The 13,080-nt window shown below is 33.9% G+C and overlaps 1 protein-coding gene across 3 annotated transcripts; it reads right to left on the bottom strand.

The window, feature by feature from the left end:
- Positions 1-332: 332 nt before the first annotated feature.
- On the bottom strand, positions 333-12,579 carry LOC140990941 (dol-P-Man:Man(7)GlcNAc(2)-PP-Dol alpha-1,6-mannosyltransferase). Of its 3 annotated transcripts, XM_073460820.1 has the most exons (21): positions 12,526-12,579; positions 11,289-11,348; positions 11,114-11,199; positions 10,914-10,955; positions 10,724-10,769; positions 10,315-10,401; positions 9,356-9,411; positions 8,882-8,999; positions 8,484-8,542; positions 7,949-8,020; positions 7,300-7,363; positions 7,101-7,204; positions 5,995-6,066; positions 5,140-5,226; positions 4,985-5,052; positions 4,593-4,661; positions 4,444-4,526; positions 3,297-3,396; positions 1,461-1,526; positions 977-1,070; positions 333-768 (listed from the first exon to the last, which is right to left on the bottom strand). In XM_073460820.1, exons 2-21 carry the CDS (start codon positions 11,320-11,322, stop codon positions 691-693), a joined length of 1,485 nt encoding a protein of 494 aa, XP_073316921.1. In that variant the 5' UTR covers positions 11,323-11,348; positions 12,526-12,579; the 3' UTR covers positions 333-690. The 3 variants fall into 3 exon arrangements, with proteins under 3 accessions (XP_073316921.1, XP_073316920.1, XP_073316922.1); XM_073460819.1 differs by lacking the exon at positions 12,526-12,579 and having other exon boundaries at positions 11,289-11,422; XM_073460821.1 differs by lacking the exons at positions 8,484-8,542; positions 8,882-8,999; positions 12,526-12,579 and having other exon boundaries at positions 11,289-11,422.
- Positions 12,580-13,080: the final 501 nt, after the last annotated feature.

The following is a 13,080-nucleotide window of genomic DNA, read 5'->3' as shown; positions in this document are numbered from 1 at the left end:
TTCCTCATAACAAAAGTTACTTTTTTTTTTTGCGAAATATAATTGATATTATTTTGTTTTTTTTGTTATAAATATTATTGATTTTACCATATCCAATCATTTGATTTTACCAAAATATCTTCGGGACCGGTTCGGTGATTTTTAGACCGGTTCTGGTCCGGTGCGGACCGATTCCGAGTTCCATGCCCAACTTTGAAACAATGGTAAAACCAAACACCAACTAAAGTACCAAAACTTGTGAATACTTATAATAGAACTCAAGCCAATTTTATGCCGGACCGATTCCGAGTTCCGTGTCCGACTTTGAAACAATGGTAAAACCAAACACCAACTAAAGTACCAAAACTTGTGAATAGTTATAATAGAACTCAAGCCATTTTTATGCCGTGTAGTGGCCTAAACATCACATGCGTATTGCCATATTTCCATGCACAAACCTCGAGACAAAATCTAGTGCAGAAATTTTTCCTGCAGTTGGAAAAAGTTTAAGGTTCCAAAAGATGTAGAAATGCCACCTTGTTTACTTCTCAGAATGTTGAAAAACATGCGGTTCTCGAGATTTCGCAAGCATAAAAATCATATTTCTTCCATGTATATCTGTTTAAGTAGCCAATACAAGGTTCCTTTCACTGTGCTGCTTGCAGAACCTTTTAGGTTTGATTTATCTATAAGCATCTTCCTGTCAATGCATTAGCATCCTGGCCAGCTTTTATGGAATATCTCCTTGTTACCAGCTCGTCCATGGACGAATACCTTCGGTTCCTTGACCTGTTGTGAATGCATATAGACACCTGTTAAACTAGAACAGAAATTTCAAACTTCGTGCATTCCAGAAAATTGCCATCATGAGTTAAAGCCCGCATTCTCGAGAATATTTGAGGTGGCAAAATATAGGCTACTTATTTGTTAACATGTCCTATTTTAGAGTAATCTGCATATCATCCTGAAAAGTATGAGACTCAGCTCCTCGTTTTACCAGTACTGCGGGAGGAAATCCAACACGAAGACGAGCTCTGGTGAACCCCTTTGTGCTAAAAAGACATTCAAACCCACCAATCTGAGATTGCTCACTGCAACATGGAGAAACCGTGAGAAAAATTGGTTGTGTTTTAGCTGCAATATATGTGCAAGTAATGTGAACTTTGGATATGGAGAAACCATAATTTGAGATAATGATACTAATATGATAGATAAGCTGGAAAAAAATGTATGTTCACTTTGACAAGTCTCAAATATCTTAAAATCGCATTTCATAATAATTCAGTCTGCAAACGGCAAACGTGTCTTTTTTCTTCAGAACCATTTCACTTACAAATTGCCATGACTAGCAGTAAAACTGATCAGTTTGAAAACTTAGTCGAGAGCATAGGGTACTTGTTTCCCCAAAAGCAAAGTTGCATTTCAGTCAATTTCTTAGCCACATAAACATGAGAGTAATCAAGTACGATCAAGAAACTCACCTTAAAAGGTATGTAAAATTTTTTCTCTGCAAATCTCCCAGAGGAATCCCTTCTTCTTTCGAATACCTAGATCGCAATATATAAGTATCGGAAAATCTATCAGTCAACTCAATGGGGAACAAAATGTTTAATGCAGGATCAAAGGCCATTATTGAGAGAATAAGTTAATTTAGGATGACAAAATTTCTGAATTGTCCTTGAATGTAAATGGGGTCTAATAGAATATGGAATAACATCTTTGAGTTATTTGACTGGAGGCTAAAAACTAGCTATAATGAATTGTGATCTAATATAACTTTGAATGAGAACACCTAAAGCATCCATGGAAATCAATCTCTGTTTTCCCTTCATCTCTTATTCAAAAAAGAAAAAACAGAACTGATTTCCCTCTATTTCTCTGGCTTTAAAAATCCAATGGCTAACAAACATGGCGGTTCTTTACAGTCTGATCAGGCCATCACTGCACCGACCACATAAGCAACATGCAAACTAAAACACGTCCACTCATCTTACTCATTGAATGGAAAGAACTAGTTGAAGTGGTAACACCTAGTTAACGCATTTTGCAAGGGAATGAAAAAACTCAGCCATGATACAGGAACTAGACCAAAAGAACAAAGAGACAAGTGCTAAAGGTTGCAAAGTCCTACAGGCACTGATAAAAAACCTTAGTGATACAAGCACAATTATTGGTGAATAAGGTACTGATAAATAACTAGTCAGAAAATTGATCTAATTGTCTCGAAAGGGACCTGAATAGAATAAGTGAGAATAATGAGACAAATGATGGACAAGAGAATATAATGAAAAAAACCTCATCCACCACAAAGTAAATTTCATTCTAATATGCTTAAAAACTAATCCTAGCAACGGAATTTCATTCGACAGAGGCACGAGTATGGAGTTATAGAGGCAATTGCAGATGCTGATCTTGTAGACTTCATAGTAGATAGGAGGAGAACAACTGGACACTGCTCCTTTATGGTAACCTAGACATAAGTGAATATTTGTGGCTTAAGATCATCATAGATGATCTAAGAATCGAGCGAAAAGGACCAACAAAGTTGTATTACCAGCAGACTATTAACATTGCTCCCAATCCTTTGCAACATGAGAAGACAAAACAAACAGAGGTAGACATGCATTTCATTAGAGAGAAGCTTGATGGTGGCATAATTTGTACATCATACATACAAATAGACAGGCAGCTAGTGGCATCCAAAAAAAATATTGGTAAGTAATTCATTTCAGAAAATCACAAGCAAAGCAGGAACAGAAAATTTCTTCTCCGTCATGAGAGAGGTACTGCAAAATCTCAATCTAATATAAAAGACAATGTTTCAATGTATTATCATTCAAGGCAAATATTGAGAACATGTCATTTTAGGAATTTTGTTTCCTGATTGTCTCCTTGCAATTGGTAAGTGAGATCCCAGGAAATTAAGGTATTCCATAATTAAGTTTTCTGACTTGAGGCTACATATTCATACTAGACATTGAAGTAAAAATATAAATTTGAACAAAAAAAAGCTCTTCTGTTTTGGTAATAGATGACTCAAGAAAAAAAGACTGAAAACAGTGCTAGAGGTATCAAGAAAGGAAGAGTTGAATGAAAATCAATAGAGAGAGCCCATAATTTTTTTTTTTGCATCCATGTATCTGTGAGAAAAGAGAAACATGTAATAAATTTTTTACAGAAAGCACCGAAATAAACATTTAACTTTATGTCAAATTTCGACAACAATGTAAATTTTTTATAATCTCGATAAGGTTATAATGTTATGCTTAGAGTATACAGAGTCTAAAAATAATAAAACGAAATATCATCAAACATACCTCCATGGTTCATAATTTTCACAGAAGCGCGAGACCCCGTTCATTGCTGAGAAGGTGTCAATGTGAACCCATGTTTCATTTGAATTTTCCATTAAATACCCTGTAAAGCCATATAAGCATAGAAATTTGCAATCTAGGATGACATACTAAAGTAAAAGAAAAGAAAAACAAAGACAAATTTGGATTTTGTATTAAATGCCCTGTAAAACCAAATAAGCTCATAGCAATTTGCAATCTAGGATGGCACACATTATTTAAAATAAGTAAAAGAAGGAAAATAAAACAAATATTAATAAAGAGTATGCATGTGTGGGTGAGAAAGAGAGATAGGTGGAGGATAGGGAACCAATTCTAATTCATATTTTCAAGAGAAAAGGTAAAAAAAGTAATACATGTTCTGATTAAACCAATATATCAAAATTTTATATTATAGAACTGACTCAAACTAGGTTTGGTTAATGATTACAAATATGTACGAAACAGCTCTTGTTTATGAAATACATCATAGTATTCACTTAAGCCTTTCCGTTTCCAAGCAATATGTAATGAAGCTATCATTGCCTATGCAGTTCAACTCGCACAATGGCACAAGCAAATCTACATTTCAGGGGGAGTGGGGGTGTTTATAATCTTCAATTTTGAGTACATGTTAGCATGTCCATGAAGAGAAAGTTCAGTTGGTTCTGGGATGATTATCTTCTAGTTCAGAGGCACCAAGCTAAATGTACAACAACTGCAGGCATTCAAAATGCAGAGTCTTTGCCATATTCCATCACCACATAAGTCGGTTGCAACTTGTGCTCCATCCTTACACACAAATTTCATACATGCCTTGCCATCATGCCCGACTCACACCAAACTTAAAGCCTGAACTAACAAATCCTCTCATATTAAAACCACCTACTTGCCAAAGTAAAAAAATATTTTTGTACAACCATCTAACCATCACGATCCAATCCAAAGGGAAGTCAAAAACTACCAATCATTTCACATTTATAAATTTTCAGTCAAGAACCACAAAAGCACCAAGAATAAAAAAATCTGTACATATTCGAAGATACAAAAATGTAAGGCCACTTCCCACAGAGAGAGTTTAATACCGAATTGATGCACTAAAACAACAGAAGAAGAGGGAAAGAGAGCTAACCTGTCTTATGCAAAGCTTTAATGGCATGACCACTTGGGTAGTTTTCGTAAGACGCCATAAATGTCAAGAATGTACACCCTAGACTACATATCGTAAAGTCAGTAAAAACAATCAAAAGGCTCAAATAATAAAAGAGGACTTCATTTAACCTGATCATGAAGCCTCCAATCATGGCAACATAGAGATATTTCCAGAAACTCTTCCTCCTATTGTTGTATCTAAGTAAAATTAAGACAACAGCACCAAAACATCAACAGAAACAACGAGAGAACAAAACATGAATCATAACTTTGAAGAAATAAGAATTAATGTAACCGAAACATGGATACTTAGCAAAATAAAGGCTATTCCCAATTAGAATTTTGAGAATCACCTATTTCCATATGTTGTCTGAATACGTGAACCACATCATATTACTAAGCATTTGTCTGTCAATACTACAAACTAGACAATAACACCTAAAAGGGCGCAGGAACACTAGGAACAACACATAAGTATTTGTATTATGCATTCAACTATTTATCAAAAGGAAATTACGTACACCCTGCTAGCAGCCATTGCAGCTGAAAAATTGAACATGGGAAGGGAACTAATGATGAAACGGAGTTCCTGTAAAAGAAAAATCTTAGCAAATCAGATGTACAGACATTGGCATGAGCTGAAATGCTCCCCAAATTGCGATTCTAAAGGCATTACCTTGTGTGGAAGCTTTGAATAAAGCAAAACGAATGATAAAACTGGAAATACGTAAAACCAAACTCTTCTGTCAAGTAAAATACCTAGCTGCAGGAAAAATTCCATATCAAACTCAGGAGCATGAAATTCTCCAGCAATTTTATGTTTTTTCACAAAACTGAAGTCCCGTTAAGTAGGAATTTTAACTCCATTAAACTGATCTCAAACTTTGTCATTGTAGATTCTTGAACATAGTTGAAGAAAGATAAGAAATAGGATGGTTTAAAGGAGGGGGACGGCTGTCTCAAAGGATGAGTAAATGGAGTACATGGAAGATACAACCACAATTTGGAAATAAGAATTGGTACATAGGTTAATGAGAAAACAGCAAAAATAATTAAACTTGAAACAGTCAACACTAAAGAATAAAAAGTTCAGTTGACAAGATTGAGTATACCATCCCCCCCCCCCCCCCTCTCTTGCTGCAAACCTGAAGTAAGAACACATACACTAACAATCTACTGAATATTGCTCCATAAGCATACTTCCCACTCTTTAATCTGTTTTTCTTCCTCTCTTTTCTAACTGCATAACGACCCAAATAAGCCCTCTTACCTTCGTATACTCCACATATTTGAGGTTCAACATGAGTTGGGCCCATTATATTTGAGCTCAATAGAATTGAAAATGTTTTGCCCAACATATGAAAGTAATAAAGTATGAGCAAATCGATCATTCAAAAACTTAAAATTTGTTCATTGCACAACAGCACATTTGGGGTTAATCATTTACATTACATCACTTCAGGGAAGCAAACAATCTTGAAGCAATTTGATAGCGTGGCAATCAATCTATTTAGTCAAGTCTTACACTCACCAAAAAGAGTGGATATGCAGCCAGCAAAGAGCGGGGAAGTGCTGATGTGAAGTACCAGTGAAAAGAATGTGTCTAAAGAAAGATATCAAGGAAAAAAATAAATACCAAACAATCCAAAATAAAAATGCATCACTCGGAAGAGATAGATTGAAAAAGATATATTATTTTAATCCTTAGCCTTTAAAGCCAAAGCAAAAAGAAAAATGCACTTGTTTTACAACATAGGAACAAACTAGCGATTAATAGGGGCTCTTTACGACCACAAGTCGGGACCCATGCCTGACTAGGGTCTAGAAATGGTTCCTTTACTGTCAATGATAGATGATACCATAAATGCACAAGTGAGAAGACCTCTAACCAGAAACACTGACAATTCAATGTTGTTCCCTGGTGAGTTTCACCACCTTAGAGGAGGGGGAGATACTACTTTTCTAAAAGTTGTACTTGAGTATTAGCACCTGGTGAAGATTCATTAAAGAGATATTTGTAAACTAATTTGATTCGTCCAACTGTTACATTTCATCAATCTTCGATTCACCCTGAATTGATTGTTAGACAAGTCTCACTAATCTCATGTCAGTATACAAAGTGCAAGGGGAAATAAAAGTTCTAAATTTGCCAAAAAAGTTTTTGGCATCGTAACCAAGTGGGCATCTGTTCTTATCTTCAGGGATGAATAAAAGCCAAAGTCAGTGTATTAAATCAAACCTAATCACACTTAGACTGCCCACATATGAAAAGAAGCTCACAGTTGGCACAAGATCCTAGCTTTATTTTGTTGTGAATGTACAAGATATTGAGCAATTTCCTGTGTAAAACTATTTAAAAACTTTAAGTAGTCAACAGATATCCACAGAGATTGAATACCCGAGCATCGTGTAAGTTAAATGAAGTTCATGAAGTATTTTTAAATGGCCATGCAAACTGGTTATAGAAAAGCCTATGCAAAAAGAAAGCAAGACCAAGAGAAAAACAGGTATTGTGTGTCAAGAATCTAACCACTTTTAGTCATTTATCAATAATTTTGCACAAATTACACCCAGTCATCAGTGATTTTGCATTTAGTTCATTCTAAAACATGTTTTTGTCTTGCAATGGAAGGATACACCCCATTCAGAACTTCGGTTCAAAATTGAGTTAAACCAAAAAACTTCCAGTTCAGGCCATAACAACTTTCTCCAAAAGAAAGAATCGACAAGTATTGTGAGACCTGCAGTGCAAAAACTTCAAAACGTTTGGCATAACAATTACAAGACTATGTATGAAGTCACATAAAAAAGTGTGGTAGTATAGACGGTCACAAACCTATGCAAGCCAAAGCAGTTATCAAGCACGATAGTAGAGCCTTCGGTAATGAAATTGATCTAGACTGCAGTCAATTAATTAATTAAGAGAGATTCAATAATAAACGATCAATGAGCTACCACAAAATCACGTCACATAGGGCGACCATCAGTTAGGAACAGCTCTTTCTCATGGGAAAAATATCCGAAACAGGATTTAATATACGCTGGCACCATATAAATTATCTTTACCGATTCAACTGGATCCAATCTTCACAGCTAACACCTCTCTCTCTAAGGAAATCTATATCTTAGAAATAATTAAAATCTTTCATGATGCTAACGCCAAATAAACTACCTCCAAAATAAGGTAATAGTCATAAGGAAAGAAAGTACCCCCTCCAAAATAAGGTAATAGGCCACTTATGAGGAACAAAAACAAAGAGTACATGATCATAAATCAATCTCCTTTAAAGTCATGGTCATTTAAATATTTTGCAGAAAACGTATAGAAAATAAAAATAATCATTGCCTGAAAATAGTGACGATATTACAGCAACGTAATTGTGAGCACGCGCAGACACAAATGCACGCATGTTTGGGAGAGAGACGGAGGGGAAGCATAACAAAATGGAAGAGAATATTCCCCAAAACTTATCTACACAGCATACCAGCAATAGCTCCAACCCCAGAGGTAAGACAAGTAACAAGATGTCACATCTAAGGACAACAGTGGCAAAAATCTGAGCATTAAAAGAATGATTAATGGTTAGACAAAAATATAAACACGCGAATAATTCATCTCATGGCATATATTCTTCCTGCAATTTTTTTGTATACAATTTATCTTGAGAACTTCTAGGATTGCAATGAAAACAAGAAAGGTCAGCCCACTAAAATCAGGAATAGTATTAAAAGCAATAGGCATACAAGGGAATAAAGATAATGTTGCCAGAACAGATAGGCAAAGGGAATTGGTTGGCATATTTATACGAGCTGAGATAAATTTGATCCTCCCATTGGTCATAAGGCAAGATAAATTTGTGATCTTCAATTGACATGGGACCATAGAAAGTATGTATTTATCAGGTATAAAGTGAACCAGGAAAATTATTTGCAGGGAATAAAATTAAAGACAAACATAGTAATATGGAAGCTACCACTGAATATGTGATATAAACTCTTCGTCGTTAAGGGTAAACATACCAAACATCTTAATGCTGCAAAACAACTCTGGTCAAACCAAAAACCATATGCCAAGTTAACTGCAAACAAGAAAATCGGGTAATGAGTAGCTCAAAAAATGCAAATAGTGGTATAATGAGGAAAGTAATGCTTTTCTCAATCTTCACAACATTTAACTCAGAGGTTTGTCCATGGTTTCATTCTAAATTCTAACATGCACCAAATAATATGAGGTGATATGCAACTGATTTTCGTTTCCGTGCATCTTAGCATCTCTGGTATTGTCTCAAATTTTCATTATTTATAGAATAGCACGTTACTTTTAAGAGCCAATGCCAGAGTAATAATTCAGTTACAATCACAATTAAAATTAAATTGGTATAAAAAAAAACAGGGTTTACTGCAGGTAGTAATATCACCTAAGCCAAAGGCCAATATATTAGGAAGTGGGCGTGTGCAGTAGAATAGCACATGAAACTGAAGTGCGGTCAATATTACAAAGAAGGCTTCAACTTGAGAGCCAAAATTCTTCCTAATCTGTTCAATTAAGAGTTGACACAATGTTAGACAATAGAAGTACAGCTCAAACATTACAATTATTTCTACAAATTCTTAAGATTAGGAAAAGTAAGCAAAGGATTGTGTCTACAAATGCATGTTCCTTCTGAAATAGGTACGAGTTCCCTGAGATATAATGAAACACCATGACTTGATCCATTAGTGAATAAATTTTTTTATGACATGACAATCCCCAACGATTGGATTCAATGACTCTGACTGGTAAGCATAGATGATAGCATATCATAAGTCCTTAGGCGCGATTCATTATACATATATCACTCAGGAAGTGAGAAAGAGTAGAAAAATTATCAAATTAAAAATAAATCTTATACCTGAATGCGGAAAAAGCGCAATGTCGAAAGGATGATACAACCTAAAGCCAGACGAACTGGAAAAATAAAGTGAGATTTTTAGCTGGCACAAAAATATATGGAATAACTGATAATAATTACAAAAGTCGAGTGTTATCGATCTATATGTGCTACACATTCAGAACACCAGGTGATACCAATAAAAAAAAGTATATGAAAGACATTAGCATGTCATTCACTGATATGTATATCGTAGGGGCTAGGAGTTGATAGTTCGTTAATTGAAGTAAACCGGTTATAAAGGCTTTCTCTGTAGTAACTGATAACAAAAGCAATATAACAAAGGGAAATTTAGTATGAAGATGTATTCAACTATCAATTTGTTCGACATTAATTTATTGTCATCATAGTCAAAGACCCTAATCAGTAGCATAACACCTCTGCTACAGAGGCATGAACAGCTAATAACTATTGGTTTTTTGGCATCCTAAGATCTTCCATTTTTTGGTTATTATATTCAATCAAGTAAGTTATTAACGTATTACAAAGCACCATTAATTTATTCCAACTAGAAGGAGATGAAATTCAATGTCCAAATCATCTTCATCTAATTACTTTAAAATAGAATATGCCAATTTAGATTCAAGGAATACCTTTCAGCCATAAAGTGTGGCTTATGCAAGAATAATATCAACAAGCTTACATTCTCAACCAAACATCAATATTGATAGCTTGTAGTTGTATCATTGACCAAAAGGCCATACCGCACTAAGTGAGCCAATCCGGTGCACAACTTAGGTTAATACTATGTAACAACACGATACTGAACATTTTTAGCACTTCAAATGCATGCAGATATGATCAAATAAAAGCATAGCAACTGCATATCATACTCGGGTGATATCTTCTCGTAGAATCTTCATATAAGTAGAAGTAGAATAAAACAAGACACATGAACTTGCCAAAAGGAAAAAGGTTACCTGCATAAAGACTATAAATCTTTGGTAATTGCAGTAAACTTGCTACCAGTACAAAAGGAGATGCCAAAATTGACACAAGAATGGCACCTATAATCATGATATATAGTAAGAAACATCATCAAACTATTAAGGCTGAACTTTACTTCAACAGACAGCCCAAGTTCGGAGTTACCCTTCACTCATTATGATAACTTTGGCATACACGATACAAGCAACATGTAAAATCTTGAATCAATCAATTTTATGATTTTAAAGTGCATATATAAAACTTTGTACCACTTCTTCGAATTGAAACATTCAGAGTAGGATTGAAGGCACATAAAAATTTGAAGTAGAAATCCAATTGACCATAAGACAACATGATTAGAACAAAATAAAGAATATTATAAAGTTGAGCAAAATATCTTACCAACAAATGTGCGAGGGACCACTCCTGGAAATTCTAAATGATCATACTATCATGAGCCCGAATATGGAAAACCAAAAAAAAATCAAATTAAACAAAAGAAAAAATAAGTTGCACTGAAAAGAATATACAGTCCCTCGTCAAAAAATAAATAAAAAAAATGCAGCCAGGCAGCCAAAGGATCAAACTTTACCTTCTCTACGTGATGCCGATGATATAATATGTCGTGCATTGCCTGGAAAACAAAATTTATTAAAAGCAATCCAAATTCACTACAGTCGGCACTTTCACAAACTCAGAAAATATCTCAATTTGACTCCAAGAAAACGGGTTGGGAAAAAAAAGCCCAAAATCATAACTACATGATTAAAGAATTCTGGTCTTCAACAACACCTGAATATTGAAGCTTTCTTCAACCTTTGTGTAAGGTGCCATGAACAAATAAAAAGCAGCAATCAAGCCCAGAAGCAGATCATAGCCTCATCACCAACCATTTACAGATTCATTCATTAGGACTCAAACTTAAAATTATATTCAAATGCAAAATATATCCAAGAAATAAGAATACCATAAAATTGCATATCTTTGGATGTTAAAGCCATAGGTAGGACGGCTGTAAATCAAAGAACTGTTCGACGGGAAAGGGGTCGAAGGATTAAGGTCGACTATAGACAAAAATTTAATTTCTCTATAAATTTAATTTCAGTAATAATAATAATAATTTTAGTTAGCCATTCCTACAATTTTTAATTTAAAATAAAATAGGACCATACAGATTTTTTTTTTTGTTTGTATAAAATTTTGGTGATGTAATTCGAGAATAAAAGTTTTATTTTATGAGCTGTCGTTAATGAAATTATTTAAATTGGTTAAATATTATGTTAATACTAATATATTACACATCTTTATTCATTGGACGTTTAACTTTACTACAAATAAATAGATTTGCTCGTAATCATGATATCTTTTATAAGAAATGCGACTATAAATAATATTTTTATTTTAAAATAAAATATAATTTATCAAATTCATAGTTAATATATTTGTTTAATAAAGTTCTAAAATTCGGTAGGCGTTGGGCTGCCCAGTGTCTGACTAGGCTCACCTAATCGGATTCTACGGTATAAACATAATAAATCACATACTAGAACTTCAACATAATAACATCAAATTCAAAATACGCTCAAAATATTCCCCACATAGTCTAATGTATCATCTCAAATTTCCAAAAAGCAAAAATTAGAAATGTTGTATTAAAAATTAAAAATAGATGGACTGAAGCTTAAAAGCTAACATAAAATATGAATTTTTTTTTATCTCATCATACATATTATTGGTTTGAATGATAGAAGTATTGAAGAAACAGGAATACCACGTACATGTTGGACCTGTAGGCTGTAGGAATGACGTGACCTTCACACCAGTTTCTTCTCCACCGCAAGAAAGATATGTTATTCTTACCAGAAAAATCACAGCATAAGAGTGAGAAGGAAAGATCGTGCGTCCTGTCCAAGAAGGAGTCTCCTAAACGAGACTCTGGAAAGAAAGCCAGCAGCCTACTGAGCATATGTTAGACATGGGCTTGTTAGCGGATCTTTAAATTTTAAAACCCCAATTTTATTTTATTTTTAAAAATCAGGGCCACCTAGGCAGCTGGCCTCCGCCTAACGCCTAAGCGGTCGTCTAGGTCGCAATTTAGAACACTGTTGTTTAATAAACAATTTTGTGAAAAAAAAGCTAAAAATGGATTTTAATATTTCTTATGAATATCGGAGGATCCAATCCTAAATTAATGATATTCAGACCTCAAGGCAATCTTAGAACAGATCTTGGTTCATTGGACCTAGTGAAAAAGTTTTCTATCCTCGGCAGTGGATATTTACTTTCATAATGATTTTATTCATTTGTCTATATTTGATACAAATAAATTAGTGTCCAAAAACAGGTATATGTAAGCAGCATGCATAATTTAATAAGTTAATTAGATGATACATTCAACATTTTAAATTTATTTTAAATATTTATGTGTTTATTTTATGGGATTTAATTGTATGTCTCGAGTTGAGTTTTTTAGGCGAATATTCGGTGTTTGGCCGGGGACGGGAGACCGGATATGATTAAGGTCCTAAAATTAAATGTTATATTTTTATTTTAAGCAAAGAAATTAGTTAATTTAAATGATTTATAAATTTTAGCATTTTAAAGTCAAATTTAAATTTTTAGGTGAATCAAAAGATTTTAAGCACCTTATTAGCAAATTTCAAAAAATTGGAGATTTAATTATTGAGTATGGTGTTTTATATTTTATTAATTATTTTATGTTTTAATTAAATTTTTTCAGTTATATGAAACTTTCACTA

This window comes from Primulina huaijiensis, chromosome 13 (assembly GCF_012295235.1).
Source record: "Primulina huaijiensis isolate GDHJ02 chromosome 13, ASM1229523v2, whole genome shotgun sequence".
NCBI lineage: Eukaryota > Viridiplantae > Streptophyta > Magnoliopsida > Lamiales > Gesneriaceae > Primulina > Primulina huaijiensis.
This window is presented reverse-complemented; position numbering and strand designations above follow the sequence as displayed.

Bases quoted from the DNA above. Each gene is read 5' to 3' on its own strand.
- LOC140990941 (XM_073460820.1), bottom strand. From the start codon at position 11,322: ATGGCTTTAACATCCAAAGATATGCAATTTTATG. The intron at 9,000-9,355 runs GTATAAGATTTA...TTAATTGAACAG, and splicing joins TGCGCTTTTTCCGCATTCAG to ATTAGGAAGAATTTTGGCTC. The intron at 8,543-8,881 runs GTGATATTACTA...TCTTGTTTGCAG, and splicing joins TATATTGGCCTTTGGCTTAG to TTAACTTGGCATATGGTTTT.